Raw genomic sequence first — 23,039 nt, forward strand, 5'->3', positions numbered from 1 at the left:
ATGAAGTGAGCTGTAGCTCATGAAAGCTTATGCTCAAATAAATTTGTTAGTCGCTAAGGTGCCACAAGTCCTCCTTTTCTTTTTGCGGATACAGACTAACACGGCTGCTACTCTGAAAGGAGGACGAGAGTACCCTGGGGTCACAGGAGTTGTCAACATGCTTTAGCAGACAAGTACTCACATCTCGTCCCTTTTGCTTATCTCATTCCTTCCACATTTACTTCACTTCACTGATTGGCTGTAGGGCAATGAGATATTCCTAGCTTGGGGCTGGGAGGTTTATGATTGTTTAGGAAAAAAGGGGATGTCTTTCCATTCCCTCCAGAGGAGGGGTGACAAGGATTCTTGTTACTTCTTGGTCCTTGTTTTTTCCTTTTGGCCTTTCATCCTCGCTTTGGGTCTTATGCACCGATGGTGGTGTTGGTGGCCAGTTAGTGATCAGAGAACAGCAAGAGATGTGGCCTTGGATGTAGGGTTGACCAAATCCATGCAAAGTTTTAAAAAACAGGATGATTTAATATATTAGCAAGTATTTGTGCTATTGAGTTACTTCTGCTGAGATGTGGAAACTTGAACTCACTTAATGTCTCTGTCATAACCATAAGGGTAGCCTAAAATTCCTCCTTACCTGTAAGGGGTTAAGAAGCTCAAATAACCTGGTTGGCACCTGACCAAAGGAACCAATGGGGACAAAGGATACTTTCAAATCGGGGGTGGGGGGATGGCGGGAGGAGAGGCTTTGTTTTGGGTTCTTTGTTTCTGTTTGTTTGCTCTTGGGACTAAGAGGAACAGGACATCAATTCATGTCCTCCAAACCATTCTGAACCAGTCTCTCATATTACAGAAATTGTAAGTACAGCCAGGAAAGGCGTATTAGTTTCTTTGTTTTCTCAACTTGTGAATTTTTCCTTTGCGGGTCCCCACATCTGTACCCCAGAGTTCAGAGTGGGGAAGAAACCCTGACAGTCTCATACTTCCTTGAGTAGTTGGCATGAGGTAAGTATAGGGAATTACAACCTAGATGGAGCTACTATAAGGTGGAAACATAACTGATTGGAAAACCATTCCTAGAGAGTAGTTAGCAGTGGTTCACAGTCAAACTGTAACTGCATATAGAGTGGTGTCCGCAGGGATCAGTTCTGGTTCTGGTTCTGTTCAGTATCCTCATCAATGATTTAGATAATGGCATAGAAAATATATACAGTTTGCGGACAATACCAAGCTGGGAGGGGTTGCAAGTGCTTTGGAAGATAGGATTAAAATTTAAAATGATCTGGATAAATTGGAGAAACAGTCTGAAGTAAATAGAATGAAATTCAAGAGGGACAAATGTGAAGTACTCCACTAAGGAAGAAGCAATCAGTTGCACACACACAAAATGGGAAATGACTGTCTCGGAAGGAGTACTGCAGACAGAAATCATATTGGATCACACACTAACTATGAGTGAATAGTGTAACACTGTTGCAAAAAAAAGCAAACATCATTCTGGGGTGTATTATTAAGAGTGTTGTAAGCAAGACAGGAGAAGTAATTATTCCCCTCTACTCCATGCTGATTAGACCTCAGCTAGAGTATTGTGTCCAGTTCTGGGCACCACATTTCAGGAAAGATGTGGAAAAATTGGAGAAAGTCCAGAGAAGAGCAACAAAAATGATTAAAGAACTAGAAAACATGACCTCTGAGGGAAGACTGAAAAAATTGGGGGGAACATAACAGTTAAGAACATAAAAGGTTATTAGAAGGAAGAAGAAAAATTATTCTCCTTAACCTCTGAGGATAGGACAAGAAGGAATGGGCTTAAATTGCAGCAAGGGAGGTTTAGGTTGTACATTAGGAAAAACTTTCTAGCTGGTTAAGCACTGGAATAAATTGCTCAGGGACGTTGTGAAATCTCCACCATTGGAGATTTTTAAGTGCAAGTTAGACAAACAGCTGTCAGGGATGGTCTAGATCAGGGGTTCTCAAACTTCATTGCAACGCAACCCCTTCTGACAACAAAAATTACAACATGACCCCAGGGAGGGGGGACTGAAGCTTGAGCCCACCCAAGCCCCACTGTCCTGGGTGGGGGGAGGGGAGGGGGCAAAGCCTGAGGGCTTCAGCCCCGGGCAGGGGGCTTGTAACCTGAGCCCTGCCACCCAGAGCTGATGGGCATTGGCTTGGGCCTGGGTACTGGGGCTCTGGCTTTGGCCCTGGGTGGGGGGCCCAGCAACTCTAAGCCAGCCCTGGCGACCCCATTAAAATGGGCTCGCGACCCACTTTGGGGTCCCTACCCAATTTGAAAACCACTGGTCTAGATAATACTTAGTCCTGCCATGAGTGAAGGGGACTGGACTGATGACCTCTGGAGGTCCATTCCAATCCTACGATTCTATAATTCTATGATTTTTAAGTGGTGGCTGAACTGGTGGGAGAACTTGTAATCTCGCTCACTGCCATGTAGAACAGTAGGAATGTTCAGAAGTTGGCAACCTCTTTTTCATTGTGACTGTACTGTCTAGAATGGTTTTGTAGTTTAACACAATCCTATTCAGTTCTATCAATTTAGGTTAATGTTTTTAAATACTGGATGTTGACCACAGGCAGTTGAAGTTTTTAACTGTACCTTGTGGCTTGTAGTGGTTTTCAGCAAAAATCAATGCAGTTCACATCCTGCAGGTTAAAGGTGATCATCAGATAAATTGCTTATAATTTATCTGATGTATTGCACTTTTTTAATATGTTTCTGTTGACCATGCCTATAAAGTAATACATTTAAGGGGTGACTTCCACTTTCCATTTCAATTTGTCTTTGTGGTATGAGAGAAATGTACTGAAAGGTAGGATTAGGAGAGTGGATGTTAAAATGACACGGGATACATTGCATACAAAATCTAGCTGGGCTGGTGGCTTATGGTGCCAGGTAGTAGTAGGAGTAACATCAGGGCACCAGTCCTTGAGAATATCACAGGTCCACAATACTGAACTGTAAAAAGTAAAAATACAAATGAAGAAAGACTGAAAGTTGAAACTCTTATTATATTGCACTGTACCTCCATTCATTTAGAGTAGTTACCATGCTGTGTGTATTTCTTCAGTTAGAATATGTATATTAAGTGTATAGTAGTTCTCATGATGTGAGCATATTTTTCATAAATGGGATTTTCTTCAATTTTATTTGAAAGTCTGCTTTGAGTGCATATCATCCATGTAACTTTGCAAATGTTTATAGTTAGGACATTCTTCATGAATAATGGAAAAATAACAAACATTCTAGCACTGTGTTGTTCAAAATACAGTAATGCATTCTGTCATAGTTAGAATAAGGATTATTTTTGTTAATTCTATACTTTCTGTTTGTGTAAATTGTTTTTCTTGTCATGAATTTATGGATTTGAATCCACAAAGAAATTGCTTAGTGAAAATAAAGTAGCTGAATTATCAGTAGTATACAAGTGAGTTTGAGTTTTCTGCCATTGACTAATTAGTGCAATACTTGCTGAATTGTAGATGCTTTATCTTTCATTTAAAATATTGCTTTATTTTTAGTAGAGGTATTACATATTAATTTATTGACATGGCTTTTGTAATCAACTACCAACTTGATAATTGTTCATTATATAATATAAAAATATATCCTTCACTCGGGTTTTATTTTCCAATATTTACAAGGTGTGCATCAGGGTAGTCCCAAGCAGCACACTGCAGACAAACGAAGACACACACAACAAGGGAATACTTTTCCCTGCCTTCTCCCTGGAGCACTGTCCCAAATCTGATGGCCTAATTTTAAACTCTTAAAAATTCATGTTGACCATCAGATGTAAATGTCCTAATACATGCTACCTTCCATCTCATCTTTGTGGACAAAGTAGTAAGGCTAATTCTGTTTAAATAAATGTAGCTCTCAGATATTTATGACTGCAGTAGGAGAGGATGTGGAATGTTCAAGGTACCAGTTCCTAACTTTATTTCTCTGGACTGCCAGATCATTCTCTTTCTGGCAGGTGAGCTTTACTTTCTTGACAGCTAGGTTAATAATTCAGCCTTCCAGTTGGCACATCAACTGGAAATGGGAGTTTGAGTATGTATTGTTTGATGTACGGAGAGCAGTGTATTTTTCCCTTTGTTGTTTTAAGGAAGGGTGAGGTGGGAAGGCTGTAAGGCTACCATGTATCTAAATGTTCACATGGCATAATGGGAACTGAGAGATTCGTGGGGTCTACATGTGGTGTACCTCATCCAGTGCATCAAATGCCCCAATAACTATATGGGTGAAGCCAGACAATCACTACACTCTCGAATGAATTCACACAGAAAAATGCTAAAAGATAAAAACACCCTATCACCTGTGGACACTTTTCAAAAAGTGATCACTCCATAGTTGACTTCTCAGTCCTTGTTCTCAAAGGAAGCCTGCACAACATCTTCAAAAGACAAACCTGGGAACTTGATTTATAACTTGGCTAGACTTAAAACTAAAAACCATGGACATAACAGCGAGACAGGTTTTGTGACCCATTACAACAATTTGTAAAACACCATACTCCCTACAAGCCTCCATTGTTCTATATCTCCAGAGGTTTTGATTGGCCATTTCATTTTCAGTGATCTCAAAAACGTGTGAACCCCTTATGTATAACAATATGTCCCACCTTTTATTTAGCTTGGACACTCTGGTTACCTTCTCCAGACCTGAGGAGGAGCTCTGTGAAGTTCAAAAGCTTGTCCCTTCCAATGAAAGATATAACCTCACCCATCTTGTCTTCACTAATTCAATTTTTTTAGCATAACTTCCTATTTTTACCTTTAGTAAATTGATTTTTGAAATGACGTTTTACTCCATGGCTGCTTTTTTGTGGGGGGGAAGGACAGGAATTGCTAGGTTACTTTAGAAGGCTATTTTATGTACACTTTTCTCAATTTCCCTCTTTTGGGTCATGGAAAGGATCTCTTTCTTTTGTCATGGCACTGGTATTAACTTTGTAAATCACATTAGTGATGTATCCAGGGTGAAAAGTACTTATTTCAATGTTAAATCGTTCCTGATAAATACTATTGCTGAGTGTACATTGTTAAAACTGTCCAAAGGACATAAATGATGACCTACATCAGCAAAAAGAAACCTGGTTTGACAAAGTCAGACTGGAGAGCCACAACAGCATGTGGTAGGGGGGAAGGCAGGTATATTAGACCTAGAATGTTAAAGGCCCTTTTCTATATGAGCTGAACCGGGATTACTTCAGCTCCACTAGGGACACCTGAGTCCAATTAAGGGCTGCCTGTCATTAAAAAAACCGCTCTTCTGGTAAAGGAGAGTAGGAGAGGTGAGAGTTGCAGCATGGCTAGTGTCAGCAGGAAGAATAGGGGTGGAAGGCTGCTCTACTATCTATAAAGAAAATAACCAAGCTAATGGACTGTTTGGGAAAGGACTGGCACTCAGAGGCCAGCATAATGGGACAGTCCTCCAGGGAAGAGGCAGGGAAAGATTTTCCCTGGGGTCGGGGGGGTGTGTGTCTGTGTCTGAAGAGTACTGGTTGGGCCTACCCTAAAGAACACCTTGTAAATATTGGAAAATAAAACCCGAGTGAGGGATAAAAACTCTCTGCAGTGGGACTGATTTACATCAGGGCCCCCGTCCCGCCCCCCATCACCAGAGGAGGAAATGCTGAGCTTGGCAAGGCAATGGAGGTGCCTTGCCACACTGGATTTACTATGGTGCATGGAAATCCAAACCATCCTAGGAGGCATGAATGTCCTTATTTGATGCTATTGTCAGTACTGTAAAGACAATCTGCAGACAGATCATTCCTCTGCAATAGGAACCAATTTCCATTTTTCTAATCTGTATTTTAGACAAATGGGCTTTTAAAGCAAATTGAGTCTTGCCAACATAAAAGTGTAAAATGTTAAAGTTCAGTTGAACTGTACAGTTGGTTTAGCATTAAACTGGAAATGAAAGTGTCATTCATTACATACAAAAGGTGAGCTGTCTGGAAACAAGGATTTTCCAAATGCCTTTGTTCTCACTAATCTAATTTTTCAGAGTTTCATTCAGTATTGTTTAATTGTTTTCAGTTATCAATGAGAAAACACATGTTAACAAGATGTGGCTGCAGGTGTCTAAGGGTATGTCTACACTGTAATAAAACACCCACGGTGGGCATGTGTCAACTTGCTCAGGCTGTGGGGCTATAAAATTGCTGTGTAAATGTTTGGGCTCAGGCTGGAGCCCAGGCTCTGAGACCCTGCAAGCAGGGAGGGTCCCAGAGCCTGGACTCCAGCCTGAGCCCAAATGTGTACACTGCAATTTTTTAGCCCTGAAGCCTGAGCCCTACGAGCCTAAGTGAGCTAACACAGGCCAGCTGGAAGTGTTTTATTGCCATGTAAACATACCCTGAGGGTATGTCTTCACCACAAACAAGCAAACAAAGTATTCTTAAATTGTGTTATCTAATCTAGATTAAAATAGTAATGAGGAAATGGCCACTTGGCTTTTAACTCCCTTTCGCAGCTCAAATTAAACCCTGGAGAGAAGCACGGGGTTAAAATTGAGCTGCTGACCTGAGTTAGAATCTGAGTAAATTTAGCTAACCTGAGTTAAGAATGCACCCCTTGCAGTGAAGACACACTAAGGTTAGTCTAGACTTGAAACACTATAGCTCTAACTGTGCCGCTCTAGCACTTCAATATAGCCATTTGTTACCGTGATGGGTGGGGTTCTTCTGTCAGCATAGTTAATCCACCTCCCCAAAAGGTGGTATTTAGGTCAGTAGGAGAATGCTTCTGTTGACCTAGCACTGTCCACATCAGGGGTTACGTCTGCTTAACTACATTGCTCAGGGATGTGGAATTGTCACACCTGTGAGAGTCATAGCTGGGTTGATTTGAGTGTAGACCTGGCCTAAGGAACATCATTCTCCCAGTGGACTTTCATGTATCTGTTATCTGGGTGGAGAGCACATAGTTAAACACTCAGTGCTACTGATTTAATTGGAACTATATCCTGTTGCACAACAGCTAATATATTCTGAAATATTCTTGCAATAATGCTCTTACAATCTGTATCTTAAGATCTTTACTATTTGGAACTCTTCACAAAAAAGTAATAACCATTGAAAAGGTCTTACATTGTATATTGAATATAGCGACATAAAGAGCTTTTAATTGTACAAAAATTGCTTTATTTTGTTTGGATGTCTCGGATCTTATCTAGCAATTTCTTTCTAGCCAAACTCCATTTGCTCTGCACTGATGAATCTCTCAGCAGCACTTAAGAGGAGCTCACAATCACATTACATGTTTACACAATATAATTTAGAAAATATAACAATCCTACTGGGTTTATATATTATAAATATTTTTAATAAATTCTACAGAATTGGAAGTTTAATATTAATGTGCTACTCCTGCCAACAACAACTAAATGGAGCTGGTAAGGTTCCTATTGCAATCTGGAATATTACATCCTGCTCTTCAGTGCATTTCCTTTGTGTGTTCTCCTATCATTCAGCCATGGTTATCGTTCTCTGCCTCTGGCTTCGAGTAAATGCCACTGTAGATAGTCCACAGGATATCTGGATGCTTCCATTCTGGTATCACTATTGTTTCCCCAGTCATACTACATTTTTCTGTCTATCTAGTATATTCTACAACAGTAATGGGTGTAGTGTATATATAAAAATATAGCTGGGTGTGTGTGTTTTTTTTTTCTATTAATAAAATATAAAAATGTAGCCCATCCCATACTGTGGGCGCCCAGATAAAAATACCTAGAAACTCTTGGATTTTAATGGGGACTACTCGCAGAACTAAACATGTGCGTAAGTGTTTGCAGGATCAGGGCCTGAACAAATATCTGTAACGTTTCTCTTGCACATAACCAATATAAGGAGAGTAACCCAGCCAATATTTACTACTGTTCTCAACTGTACTCAAGGTATTTGGATTTAAGTAAAGAGATTCGTTAAATATGTGAAAGAGGTATAAGATTATGGTTTCATGAACAATTTACAAGGACTAAACCAGACATTCAAAAATTAAGTCAACACCATTGTACGTAGAGCCTTCTAGAAGTTGATTCAGAGTTGAAAAAAGATTCACTAACCTAAATTTGTATTAAAATCAATAATTTAAACCACAAATATCACTGTAAATAATTTGTGACACTATAAAAATGTCTAAATTAAGGGATTAATGCTTTATTTGATTTACTTTACATATCAGCATTTAGTGTTGTGAATAGTTGCCAACACAAACATTTTTGATAGCCTTTGTTGCTAAGCATTCTTGAGATTGTATTGATAATGAGCTTAAAGAATTCCAAAAGTATAATGTTCATGAACAGTTACAGAAAATTAGATCTATACTGCTTCACTGGTGACATTAATAGTTTTTTATGGCATTTTTAAACTTTATCAGGTTTTTGTTTCATCTGTTTGAAGTCTACCTCAATCTAATCCATGTTTAAGATAGTTTAAAAAACAGACTTATTTTTATAGCCATTGCTAAGAATGAGGAAAAGATAATGGCCACTTCACTTCTGCTTGGAGCTTGAGCATTTACTCAGGAAATTCTGAAAATCTTTATTTCTGTGAACATAGATTAGATGAACAAATTGCTAGATAGATTTGAGGGCTTCATGGGAACTATGTAAACAATGGTAAAGAGAATGATATGTAGAACTAAGAGTTTTGAATTGATTCTTCATAGTTAAAAATCACATACTTAGGACATATGGGTGGCCAATCGAGTAAGAAAAGTCCAAATAATTAGAAGGAAAAATAAAAAATAATCCCAGATTTGGAGATTTAGGTTAAGTGTAGGAAATTCACTGTGAGGACAAAGATAGCTTAGAAAGAAAAAAGGATTCTTCTTCAAATACTTGTCCATATATAATACATTTAATTTTTGGCGTGTGTTTGTCCAATGCCCTTGCAATGGATTCTTTTGGTCAGTTTTTGGTCAGGACTCCCTTTGATTAGACTAATTTAGAGTCTTGTTAGGAATTTTTATAGCGTTTCCTTTGCTCTCTGTTTACCTGGGTGATACTCTTTAGTCTACTACACTTTAGTAGACATGACTGATCTCCAAAATTCAAGGACTGCCTTTTGTGTGATGACACATGAGTGGCAGTGGCTAGCTGCCCCAAGTACATACCTAGCATCTCTGATGGGTATCTGCTGAGGGCAGCTAGCGCCTCCTGGTACTCACTCCGCTGATCAGAGCTAGCACTGTTATATCTCGTCATGCCAGGAATCATGCCCCAGCTCAAAGTTAGGCATACCCATTGTCTACTTCTGGGAAATACTTTTGAGAGAGGGACAAGAACTGCATAAGACAGAGAGAGAAGAGACATATCTCTCATTCTCCATGCCTTTCCACTTCCAAGACCTGTAGATCCTCTCAACTGACTGAGTCTAAGGGTAGCCCAAGATCTAAGAAGACTTCTTGTAATGCCCATTAAGGCACTAGCCACTGTGCTTCAGGAACTGATACTCTTTTTCCTCAGAGATTGACTGGTAGTGGCTCTGTGATGTTGAGGCTCTTGGTATCGATGACTACAGTACCAATGGCCATGGTATTGACTCTTTCAAGAACATCTTGTCTGCAACCAGTTCCATCGGTACCATCATTGGCAGTAGATATCACACACTTTGACATGTGAAATGCCAAGGGTTTACTTAGCTGCTAAGGACCTCTCTGTATCCTCAGACTCAACTGTGCTGGCAGCCTTAAAAGTACCTCCACTGGTACATCATCACCTAGTACATCCTTAGTACCCACTAAATCTCACTCAGTCCAGGCACCAACAGGTACATCCTCTGCATGAGGAGTATTCTTTCTCCTCCTCTGAGTCTGAGAATAGCAGGGAAGGTTCCCCAGCAAGATACCTTGGGTCAGGATATTCAGGACCTCTCACACTGGGCAGGGATTCTAGGGTTGATTCTGGTTATCAAAGATATTGGAGCCTATGAATCATAGAAGATTAGGGTTGGAAGAGACCTCAGGACATCATCTAGTCCAATCCCCTGCTCAACTAAATTATCCTAGCCAACCCCAACTAAATCATCCCAGCCAGGGCTTTGTCAAGCTGGGCCTTAAAAACCTCTAAGGATAGAGATTGCACCACCTCCCTAGGTAACCCATTCCAGTGCTTCACCACCCTCCTAGCAAAATAGTTTTTCCTAATATCCAACCTAGACTCCCTCACTGCAACTTGAGACCATTGCTCTTTGTTCTGTCATCTGCCACAACTGAGAACATCCTAGCTCCATCCTCTTTGGAACCCCCCCTTCAGGTAGTTGAAGGCTGCTATCAAATCCCCTCTCACTCTTCACTTCTGCAGACTAAATAAGCCCAGTTCGCTTAGCCTCTCCTCATATGTCATGTGCCCCTGCCCCCAAATCATTTTCGTTGCCTTCCACTGGACTCTCTCCAATTTTCTGTATTGGGGGGCCCAAAACTGGACACAGTACTCCAGATGTGGCCTCACTAGTGCCGAATAGAGGGGAATAATCACTTTCCTCGATCTGCTGGTAACATTTCTACTAATGCAGCCCAATATCCCGTGAGCCTTCTTGGCAACAAGGGCACACTGTTGACTCATATCCAGTTTCTCGTCCACTGTAATCCCCAGGTCCTTTTCTGCAGAACTACTGCTTAGCCAGTCGGTCCCCAGCCTGTAGCAGTGCATAGGATTCTTCCATCCTAAATGCAGGACTCTGCACTTGTCCTTGTTGAACCTCATCAGATTTCTTTTGGCCCAATCCTCCAATTTGTCTAGGTCACTCTGGACCCTATCCCTACCTTCCAGTGTATCTACCTCTCCCCCCAGCTTAGTGTGATCTTCAAATTTGCTGAGGGTGCAATCCATCCCATCATCCAGATCATTAATGAAGATGTTGAACAAAATCAGCCCCAAGACCGACCCCTGGGGCACTGCGCTTGATACCGGCTGCCAACTAGACATCCAGCTGTTGATCACTACCCTTTGAGCCTGATTATCTAGCCAGCTTTCTATCCACCTTATAGTCCATTCATCCAATCCGTACTTTTTACTTGCTGGCGACAGTGGGAGACGGTATCAAAAGCTTTGCTAAAGTCAAGGTATATCACATCCACCGCTTTCCCCATATCCACAGAGCCAGTTATCTCATCATAGAAGGCAATCAGGTTGGTCAGGCATGACTTGCCCTTGATGAATGCATGTTGACTGTTCCTGATCACCTTCCTCTCCTCCAAGTGCTTCAAAATGGATTCCTTGAGGACCTGCTCCATGATTTTTCCAGGAACTGATGTGAGGCTATAGTTCCCGGGGTTTTCCTTCATCCCTTTTTTAAAGATGGGCAGTATATTTGCCTTTTTCCAATCGTCCAGGATCTCCCCCAATTGCCACGAGTCTTCAAAGATAATGGCCAATGGCTCTGCAATCCCATCAGCTAACTCCCTCAGCACCCTCAGATACATTGCATCCAGCCCCCTGGACTTGTGTTTGTCCAGTTTTTCTAAATAGTCCTTAACCAATTATTTCATCACTGAGGGCTGCTCACCTCCTCCCCATACTGTGCTGCCCAGTGCACAGTGGTCTGTGAAGACCAACGCAAAAAAAAAGCATTGAGTACTTCAGCTTTTTCCACATCATCTGTCACTAGGTTGCCTCCCTCATTCAGTAAGGGCCCCACACTTTCCCTGACCTTCCTCTTGTTGCTAGCATACCCGTAGAAACACTTCTTGTTACGATTCACATCCCTTGCTAGCTGCAGCTCCAGATGTGCTTTGGCCTTCCTGCTTACACCCCTGCATGCTTGAGCAATATTTTTATACTCCTCCCTAGTCATCTGTCCAAGTTTCCACTTTTTGTAAGCTTCCTTTTTGGGTTCAAACTCACCAAAGATTTCTTTGTTAAGCCAAGCTGGTCGGCTACCATATTTGCTATTCTTTCTGCACATCGGGATGGTTTGTTCCTGCGCCCTCAATAAGGCTTCTTTAAAATACAGCCAGCTCTCCTGGACTCCTTTCTCCCTCATATTAGCCTCCCAGGGGATCCTGCCCAACAGTTCACTGTGGGAGTCAAAGTCTGCTTTTCTGAAGTCCAGGGTCTGTGTTCTGTGCTCTCCTTTCTTCCTTTTTGTCAGGATCCTGAACTCGACCATCTCATGGTCACTACTGCCCAGGTTGCCACCCACTTTTACTTCTACGAAGGGATACAGATCCTTGGTACCCTCTCCATTAGCCACAAGCCCCCTATGCTTATCTATATCTTAGACAGTATTGGCCTCTAGGGGGCATTCCTTTGCTCAGAACTACTTCAGTATTGCACTTCAGTCCCAAATCACTCACCTCAGAGCAACCTCAAGTTCACTAGTGATATTGGATTAACTGAGGAGAGGAACTAGCACACATGAAGGAATCGCTATTGCTCATGCTATACTTGAACATTTTATTAGAGATGTATGTGTTTAATTTGTCATACACTTTTAAATGTATTCATTTCTGTATTAAAGAGGAACTCTGAATGCTACGCTAAGCATATCTGCAAGGATTTTTTCCCCTGTGTGTGTGTGTGTGTGTGTGTGTGTGCGCAGCCAGATATCACCAACACATGATGAGATGAGGGATTGCAAGCAGAACTGTAAAGCATTTCAAGACATTGAGTAATATCTCCCCTAAAAATTCCTGTCAAGTCCTGATAGTCCAAGACAAACCTGAAAAGCTCCTTGATATTCTCCATGCCTCTATGTCAGGTCATTATCTCTCCCAGTACATGAAGATCTATTAGACCCTCCCAACCATTGTGGCAAACCCCTGCCTCATTGGCCCCAACATCTTAGAGAAAAGACTGCTGCTCTGTCAAGAATTCGAACAATTTTACACTGATCCCACACCAGGCTCACTGGTAGTGGCAGCAGCCAATGAGAAGACTCACTGGGGCAAGAAAGGTCAGCACCTAAAGAGAAAGAGACCAGGAAGCTGGATTTGTTTTGCAGGAAAAGCCGTTCCACCTGTAGTTTGCATATGTGTTGCCTCTTTTCATACCTCAATCCACCCAGCCCAAGAAGGTATCTAAGCTTCCTAGTGGGAGGCTGCCATTACCACTATAGAGTACTGCCATTCGGCCTGTCCACAGCTGTGTTCACAAAGTTCCATGCAGTAGTGGCAGCTAACCTCAGGAAACTGGGAATCCAAATGTTCCCATTCAGACATGACTGAGTGATTCGTGGAAAGTCTTGTCAATAGGTAGCAGACTTCATCTAGCAGATTCTGCTTCTGTTCATCCAATTAAGTGTGAAAATAAACAAAGACAAGTCAATACTGACCCTGACACAAAAAAAGTTCATTATGGCTTTTCTTGTATGTTTGGTTACAAGTGAGCAGTTCTGAAACAAATGTGTGGCAGGATAAAGAGACATCTATTTATGTTAGCTAATGGGAGACTGCTCTTCAATCCCCTACAATGTTTGCTAAATTTTTTTCTCCTAATGATTTTAAGGATGTCAGCAAGATTGCTTCTTTAACTGAGACAAACTACTACATTAATTCCCATTCTCCAAATATTACTGTTTGTAAGACCAAAGTATCATAATTGTCCAGAGGTTTCTTCAGATTGAAACACTGCTTGGGTGCACAAATTCCAGAGACCATGAGTTGATTCCTAAATTTGGGAATACCAGTACCTGCCACTGTCAGCTATGCCTTGATTCCTCTTCTGTTCTGAATATTAAGTTCTGTAACAAAGACTAGATTTCCCCACCATAAATGAGCACCCAGACACTTTGATTAATGAAGTCTTCCCCCTTGCCTGGAATGTGACATTTATTTGATTCACTTAGAAGAACAAAATAAACAAAAAAACAAAAAGCACCACTAGGATCTCTCTACTTCAGGTACTAGCTCTGCTGCCTCTGTTTGACATTAATAAAGGTGCTTACAAGAAAGAGAAACAAACTATCCAAAGCATAGAAGAATCATTCTTCATTAGTTTATCTTCACTAGAGGCTACTGTGGGCTAGCAGGTCTCTTAAGTTCCCAGGGCTTTTCAAGAGATATTAAGCAGGTTATGCTCTTTCAGCAGGGTTTGTTGTCAAAATCACAAGGACCACATGCCAAGTAAATTCACTTGTTTAAACCTCTGCTGGTTTTATAGAACTCCTGAAGCAGATACAGATAATGGGTTTACTTGCCTTCGAGCAAGACAGATTACTGGTGACCTGGAAAGGTTCTTCCCTAGAATCCTGCAAAGTCAGTACATCCCATCACTTTAGGGCACATTTGTTACTTATGTATCCTTATGCTACAGGATGTTTCTTTTGTTTATAATGTCTTTGCTTTTGCATCTGTGTATTGTAACTTTTTAAAAAGAGGTTTAGAATTGTATGAGATGGACTTTGTTGTGTTTTTACAGATGTTGAATTATAATTCAAGCCATATGTCTATGTCCTTGGAACAACAAGAAAAGATTTTAGGAAGCTGATTTGATTTTCAAAAGTATTGATTTTTTTTATCCTTGTTTTCCAAAGCACAGGGTGTTTTGATTTGAATATAATAAATTAAACAAACTACCTTGTTTTCTGTTGCAGAATGGGTGCTGCAGACAACATATACAAGGGTCAGAGTACTTTCATGGAGGAACTAACAGATACAGCAGAGATAATAAGAAAAGCATCTTCACGTTCACTAGTAATATTGGATGAACTGGGGAGAGGAACTAGCACACATGATGGAATCGCTATTGCTTATGCTACACTTGAACATTTTATAAGAGATGTAAGTGTTTAATCTGTCATACACTTTTAAATGTATTTGTATCTGTATTACAGGGGAACTCTTAACTACGCTAAGCATGTCTGCAAGATTATTTTTTCCTTTGTGGAGCAATGTGCATGTGTTCAACTTCACAGAATGAAGAACTATGGAAGAGAGGACACTAGTACTAAACATCTGTTTAAAAAAATATTCATACAAGTGTATCTTTTGCTGTAGGTAGAATCATTGACACTGTTTGTCACTCACTACCCCTCAGTATGTGATCTAGAAAAGATATACCCAGAGCAGGTTGGGAACTACCACATGGGCTTCCTGGTGAATGAAGAAGAAAGTGAACAACAAAAAGGTACAGTATGAAATTGTCTGAGGTTATTAGTATTACAGATATAAAGATATAGGTTGAGATTTGGGGATTTAAGCACGGATATGAGGAAGATGTATATCTGAATCCACTAGACTGCTTTAAGAATCTCAATCTATATCTTAAATCTCTTGTTTGCTTGAAAACTGAAAAAATGTATTTCTTTGTTTCATGATTAATTAGCCTTAGGATATATTGTTGTTTATTTAAACTGTAAATACATCAGAATAGGGACTTTTTGTGTCCTTATTTATATACACAGCACCTAGTACACTTTGAATACCAGATTTTAAAATATTATGTATTATTGTACATGATATTCTCAAGCTAACTGGTTTAAAAAGTGTGCTCAAATAATTGTAATTACTTCAAAAACTTGCACTGGCATATATGCACATAACTCTCATTTCTTTCAGTGGGAGCCATCAACCAACATATAACGGGTAGAATTTGACCTTTGTTTTATGTTTTATTTAAATGACAGGAAACAAGGACATACGCATTTTGAACACTGATTGATTGATTGTTTAAAGTCATGCTCTAATTGGCTGATGTTTTTTATGATGTCATACTTACACTGGCATTCCTAATGAAGGGAATTACCTGCCTGATCATCAAACTATCTCATTCACAAAAAATCAATATTGAAATGTTATGGTCTGGTTATCAGGCTGATGCGATAGTCTCATTATGTTAATGAGATGAGAAGAAAATTAATATTAAATTTTTCCTCTTACCTTTCTAGATAGCCATGTTAGTTGATCTGAGCATGCACCCTGCCTGTATTTTTATGCTCTGTTTCCTGAGGACATATAAGGGGTGCAGTTCTGTCTCTTCTTCTCCCCCCCCCCCTTCCCACTCCACCCCCACTACCATAGGCTGTGAGCAGGAGCTCCACGGTGTCAATCACTACCCTTATCTCTTTCTTTTGTTCGTTATCTGCAGGTCTGAATAACTTCAACAGTGTTAGACTTTTTGGTATATTTTGCAAAGTTTTCACTTGGCTTAGCCTCTATTTTGTTAAATATTTTGTTTTAGCTCTGTTAAATCTCTCCTGCTTTGTTGCTGGGCCCCCTTCTTTGTCATGTTTTGGGATAGCAGAGGCCAACTCCACAGGCTTGAAGCCATGGCACTGAGTTCAAAACAGCACTCAAAGACTGAGTCAACCTGAGCTTCACCACTGAGAGCACCTCACTGTTTTCCAAAGAAAAGAGGAATGATTGAATGGCAATGATTGGGGGTCTGTGGGGTATGTGCTGGAGATCTTCACAGGGACAGAGGAAGGGAATCATCATGGTTGCAATAGCTGAGCCTTGGGAAGACAACCCTTATCTGTAACTTCCAACTGTAATTTTAGCTCCACCATCCCCACCCTCTACTCTTCCTCAAATCAAGCCCGGGCACCTTCTCACTGGTGACCAGAGAGCCTTTTGGTGTGCTGGGTGTGCAGAGCCCCTGCGTGCACAGGTTCTGGCACTTTCTCCACTCCTCCGTGTCTGTTCAGGAATATTGGAGAGACAGGATATTATGGTTCTGGAGAACTAATTAGTTTTATATATTTAAACTGTACACTAAGGGTATGTCTATCCTGCTCACTACTTACGGCAGCATGCAGAGTACAAACGCTGCACACCCCACTAACACGGGTATATATAACAGTGTAGCCAGTAAGGCGCTACTTAGGTGAGTAGAGTAAAGATACATATGAACCTTTAGGGAACATATTATACACCACTGTATACATGCCCGAGCATTGCCACCTCCTGTCTACACTGCTGTTTTTAGCCGTGCAGAGTCCCACTACTTCACCCTGTTTGAGGTTTCCCTGCCACAGGGAGCTACTAGAGCCTTTCTCAGGGCTTGTCTACACTTATCAGAGGATCAACACTGCGGCAATCAATGCATCGGCGGTCAATTCAGCGGGTCTAGAGAAGACCCGCTAAATTGACCACCAATCACTCTCTCATCGACTCCTGTACTCCACCTGATAGAGGAGATCACCCCGCCGTAAGCAGATCTAAGCTATGTCGATTTGAGTTATGCTAGTCATGTAACTCAAATTGCGTAGCTTAGATCAACTTTTCCCTTTAATATAGACAAGGCCTTAGCCACAGAAAAAGGACTCGCAGTGAGGAGAGGCTCTGGCAGAGTGAAGGCAGAAGAAAGACTCTGGCAGCTCCCTGCCACTGGAGTCTTTCCCAAATGCATTCCCCCACCACAGCCTTTCACTGAGGTGTGTAGAGCAGGGGTGGGCAAACTTTTTGGCCTGAGGGCCACATCGGGGTTGCAAAACTGTGTGGAGGGCCAGGTAGGGAAGGCTGTGCCTCCCCAAATAGCCTGGCTCCCACTTACTGCCTCCTGACTACCCCCCTCAAAAACACCAACCCACCCAATCCCCCTGCTCCTTGTCCCCTGACCGCCCCCTCCCAGGATCCCCACCCCTAACTGCCCCCCCACCCCCTGTCCCCTTACTGCCTAGACCCCTATCCACACCCCTGCCCCCTGACAGGCGTGGGAGTCCCGCAGGGCCTATCCAACCCCCCCCTGTTCCCCATCCCCTGACTGCCCCCCAGGACTCCCTGCCCCTTATCCAACCCCTCCGCACCCCCTTACCATGCTGCTCAGAGGAGGAGGAGGAGCTTGCAGCCCCGCTGCCCAGCTGGAGCCAGTCATGCCACCATGCTGCTTGGCGTGCTGCCCAGGCCAGAGTGCTGGCGACGCAGCAAGCTGAGGCTGTGGGGGAGGGAGGACAGCGGGGGAGGAGCCAGGAGCTAGCCTCTCCCTCTGGGAGCTCAAGGGTTGGGCAGGACTGTCCTGCACGCTGTAGTTTGCCCGCCTCTGGTGTAGAGATATACCACAGTGGGATGAAGCCCGCTTTTCATTGTGATGCGTACTTACACATATCCTACATGTCGCCAGCAGTGGTGTCCAGTATAAACGTAGCCTAAACTAGTGTCAGTAACCTTGCCAGCCTTACAAAGAGAGAGGGCCCAGTTCGGTAGCTTCTCCACACACACAACTTCTCAATGATCAGGCCCCAAATGAGAATTAAGCTATTGGAAAGGGGCTATGCAAAGTATACTGGCGAGCTAGGAAACATTTTGGCACTTGAGATAATCCATCTTTTTTGGCTTAATGTTCCTCATAGGGTATGGTTATTAAGGAAGATGCATGAATTGTGTGGATAATATGTTGTTGTTCTGTCAACTTAATCTGCAGGAGTTTTGTTGATACAATAGTGATTTTTTTTCTTATTCTCTAGGATCTGAAGATGAAGAGAATCCTGAATTTATCACTTTTCTTTATCAAATAACTAGAGGAGTTGCTGCAAGGAGTTATGGACTAAATGTTGCTAAATTAGCAGATGTTCCTGAAGAAATCTTAAAGAAAGCAGCTCACAAATCAAAGGAGCTTGAGGGATTAGTGAATATGAAAAGGTCAGAATAATTGTGATGCATTCTTCTGTTTGTAATGAAACCTTCAGATGTGAGTAGGGGAGCTTTTCCCAGTAAATGGGGTATCAAAAAGAGCAGTAAGAGTTATACCAGACACACTTAAATACTTAATTAAGATCAAATGAAAACAGCTCCTGAAAAAGTGTATGAAATCATGCTATCCTTTTTAGTCAAAGCTTTCTAAATTAAATAATTGAAATTAGTTTATATTTAGTCACCCTATCAAAGGTTTAAACTACCTAAAATATGTGGTATGTATGTTTGTTTTTTTTAAATATGAACTAGTGTAGGCAGCAACAATTTTGAATATTTTACGGCAACTTTTAGGAAGCTAATTTGTTCCTCTAAAACTTATTTTTACTTTTTCTTCAGGAAGAAAATAAATATAAATGTGATGTCTATTTACATAATTCTTTATTTATTAATATGTACTAAAAAGATTAGTTGATGTCTTAAAATGCTTAGCCCAGATATTTTTAATTTAGAAAATAATTTTAACTTATTTACTTAAGACTTTAGAGTTGCTAGCTATTTATAAAAATAGAGAAGGACCTGGAGAACTTTGTTTCAGATTTAATTAAGAGTATATCTTTGTATTAGCTTTGATAAACCTCAAAACTTTAAATTTTCCAGAAATTTAGGGATTTTAATGTTTTTACTGATATTGAACTTCAGATATGTGCTTATACATATACTGTGCATTATGTAGGTGTCACAGGGTGACACTGACCCTTTAAGAAAGAAGAAGCCAGTGTACCTGTGATTAATCATCTGCTTCCCAATTAGGCTTAAGAGAAGGCATCTGGGCCATATAAATGGAAAGAGACTGAGACAGTGGAAGAGTTGGTCAGGTGAAGGACAGGTGAGAACTGCCTGGGAGTGAGAGATTGGCAGGTGAGAGCTGCCAGAGCCCAGGAGACTGGGAGGTTCCTGAAGGAAACTGTACATCAGTGATACTCAGACTGAGGCTTGAGAGCCGAAGTGGCTCTTTAATGTGTCTCCTGTGGCTCCTTGCTATATCTTTAATATAGATATTAAAACACTGTGTGATTTAATTATTAACCAGCCAATTACTATGTTGTTAACCAATTGTAGTTGATAAAATATAATACTTGGTCAGTCATTTTGCTGTGAGAATTTTAGAGAGAGAGAGAGAGAAAGTGACAATTAATTCACACTACTGTGGCTCTTTTGGGTAACGTTGATCGCTAATTTGGCTCCTGAACCACTGAGGTCTGAGTATCACTGCTGTACATGGTTCCTGGGGGAAGGCTGAAGGCAGGAGAACAGCAAGAGAGGTTTGCTGGCTGACTTCTTCAAGCCCAAAGAGCCAGGGCTGGAGAGGGCTGAAGGTCATGGGGAGCTGCAAAGGGGCTTACACATTGATGTCTTCATGCTTGAGAAGGGCCCTAGGGGAACAGTGAGGATGATCTTCCAGCAGAGGGTCTGTGGAGGTCCCCACTGGGAAGAGTGGAGTTATGCTCAAGTTGGAAGTGCTGGGATGGCTATCCTGGGAGAGAGACAGAAAAGGACTGATAAGGAGCCCAGGTGTGTCGGAAGATGATAGAATTTGATATGTGCTATGTAGATGGACAAGAAAATGTGTGATTTTAAGGACTATGTGCAGGGGGGTGATAAATGGACTATGTTCGGGGTCTTTTGTTATCAACTGTTTTGCACTATTTTGGTAATACCACTGGCTCTAGAGTAGGGTGTGACTGAGGCAAAAAGTCTGATATGGAGTTACTGTGGCCTCTCAAGCAGGGAAACTGAGAAAGGCATACCGTTTCTGCCGTAGTCTGCCACTACAGGGTGCTCCAGTCGGGGCTGATTTATACAATAGGTGAGGGATGATTCTCTAGTGTATTAATTGGCATAACTTCTTATCGACCTTATAACATTTTAACAACTGTATGTAAACAGGTTAGTCAAAAGTACAGATAGGTACTGTAAATACTTATTTCTACATCTGATTTAAAGACTCATAAAATGTTGACGTCTGTAAGGATTCTTCTGTTTATGTTGTTGGTTTGTACATAATAGATCTGCACTGTAAAATGACTTCTACTAACTTTAATGATTTTTTCTGAGTCTTATCTGAAATGTCAAATCAAACCAGCTCTTAGCAATGTAATATAGATCAAGCTCTTTCTGATTATCATAAATAATATAGGCAGAAGGATTTCCAGGACAAATTTTTAGGTCCTAATTATTTTGGGGTACAAAAAATTCCTTTGAAGCTAAGCAGTGTACAGAGCTTAAAGCCAATTCTTATCCTGTCATGTTTTAAGACCAGAACAATAAAACCTTAATATCTACATAGAGGATATATAAAGAGTTGAAGAAAAATTATGCAGTAATTTACACTTGTCAGTATTATATGGTTCATAATTCAAAAGTAAAACCTCAAGTTGCTCATAAAAGTCTTAATTCTGTCGTCTGCTCTGTGAGGTTCTAAAGTCATTTAAAAATTACTCTGCAAAGAGAAGACAATTTAAACTAGCTAAGGCAGCGTTATAACCTAATCTTAGTTGAGCAGGTATTAATTCTGGCTTGTCTGAACTTTACAGTTCTTATAATTAAGCTTCCATAGTCATTCTTTTAAGATAGCTTTTTATATGTAGTTTTTTAAAAAGGGAAAAAGCAAAAGAAAATTTTTGTCGGCAACTGTAGTAAACTCCAGGAATCATCACTAAGATTTGAACTGTGTGCCTTCAGTACTCCTGCACAGCACAGCATCCTACCACCTGAACTACAGAACTAACTATGCTAGCTGTCAGCAGGAAAAGGCTGTTATCTTATGTCTACCAGCCACTAGACAACAACACAAGAAACTGAAATATATGAGTGGCCTCTTTTACAGACAACCTAGACAGAGAGAAAATCATGGTAGGTTCTTTCTGAGAGGCAATGTGGCTAAGTAGATGGGAGTTGAGTTCCCATATTAGAGATCAGGGTTCTGCTCCAAGCTTGTGAAAACTTTCCTTGCGGTATGAGGTTTTGCTTAATAAGAATTGTGAAGGGTACAGAATTAGTAGTCAGTAGAAGTGATTCTTGAACTCAGAGCCTCCTGCTTTCTGATGCAATGCCCATCTCCCTAAGCGAAGAAGTATTTAAATGAGCAGCAACATCCAGATAATCCATTTGCCTGTTTGGATTTTGTCCTAACTATAAATGTTGAAGTGACACAATAGGGCACTGCGTGTACACTGCCATAATGTTGTGAGATTTTGGTATGCTGCCAAAACCAAGCTCAACTGTGGGAACCACAGATAGAAAATAGTGATTTTCAACAGTTTACAACTCTGCCTAATCTTTATATAATTACATAGTGACGGCAAAAGGCACCTCCTTGACTCGAAACTATTTCCCTGCTAAATGTAAAAAGTCCTGCTGAAAACAATAGGGACATCAGAGTTCTTCAGAAAATGTCGCAAGCATTGTTTATTATGAAAAGTTTTAGGTCTTTCCTTCTGGAATGAAGTGTTCTTCTTCAAGTGATTGCTCATGTCTATTCCACAGTAGGTATGCATGCTCGCCATGTGCACCGGTGCCGGTAGTTTTTCCCCCTAGCAGTACCCATAGGGGGGAGCATTCCCCCCCGCCCCCCGCGACCCCTGGAGTGGTGCCTGCCTGGTGCGGTATAAGGTGGGGCTGCTCTCCCCTCACCCTCAGTTCCTTCTTGCCGCCAGTGAAGGTGCGTCGGAACTGCTCAGCTCCAGCTTTGCTGCAGCTCGTCCCCAGAACTCTTCGTTTGTTCAGCAGTACCTGTAGTCAGCTAATTCAGTTAGTTTAGTTAGTCATTGAGCCCGGGCCGGGGCATGCCCCGCGTCCCAGGCTTTGTCATTCAGCTCTTGTAGGCACTCTATGCCAAGGAGCGACCCGCATGCAGATTGTCTGTGCTGCTTGGGAGAAACCTATATCGGTGAAAGGTGCAAGATCTGCAAGTCTTTCAAGCCCCAGACCAAAAAAGAAAGGGACATTAGGCTCTGCGCCATCCTGACGGAGTCAGCGCTGGCCCCGACCCCAGCACGCCGCTCCGAACCGGTACCCAGCACCGCGGCATCGGTATGCGGAGACCCTCCAGTACCATCATCCAGTCGGCACCGCTCCCCGTCCACAGGGCACTCCAAGACGACCAGAAAGACTCCCTCTTCGCAACAGCACCGAGGGAAGTCTGGGACAGAGGTTAGGCCCATGTCAGGTAGTCCTGGATTCCCATTGGGCTCTAGGCCTCCGACTCACATTGAGCGGAGTAGCCTCTCTGGATGTACGGATGCCATCTACACCCAAAGCCCTTCAGGCAGCCAGGGAAGTCATGTCCATGCCGGTGCCCGGAGCTCCACTGATGTCGGCCCCACGCTCCAGAGGCAAGGCGTCGCTGGGATCACCACAGTCCCCACTGGTCTGGTACCGGTCTCGGTTGAGGCAACATTCCCGATGCCGCTCACCGCCTAGCAATTGTTCAGGGCTCA

The 23,039-nt window shown here is 41.8% G+C and overlaps 1 protein-coding gene across 5 annotated transcripts in view; it reads left to right on the forward strand.

Moving 5' to 3' along the window:
• Positions 1 to 23,039, forward strand: part of MSH3 (mutS homolog 3) — a 184,891-nt gene that overhangs the window by 154,105 nt on the left and 7,747 nt on the right. For 4 of the 5 annotated variants that reach the window (XM_037903159.2, XM_037903160.2, XM_043546279.1 and 1 more), the window contains 4 exons: positions 14,562 to 14,748; positions 14,965 to 15,094; positions 18,372 to 18,546; positions 19,351 to 19,426. In XM_037903159.2, coding sequence (XP_037759087.1) covers positions 14,562 to 14,748; positions 14,965 to 15,094; positions 18,372 to 18,546; positions 19,351 to 19,426 — 568 coding nt within the window. The remainder of the gene's footprint in view (positions 1 to 14,561; positions 14,749 to 14,964; positions 15,095 to 18,371; positions 18,547 to 19,350; positions 19,427 to 23,039) is intronic. The other variant, XM_027828751.3, reaches the window with a different exon arrangement.

Source organism: Chelonia mydas, chromosome 5 (genome assembly GCF_015237465.2).
Source record: "Chelonia mydas isolate rCheMyd1 chromosome 5, rCheMyd1.pri.v2, whole genome shotgun sequence".
Classification (NCBI taxonomy): domain Eukaryota; kingdom Metazoa; phylum Chordata; order Testudines; family Cheloniidae; genus Chelonia; species Chelonia mydas.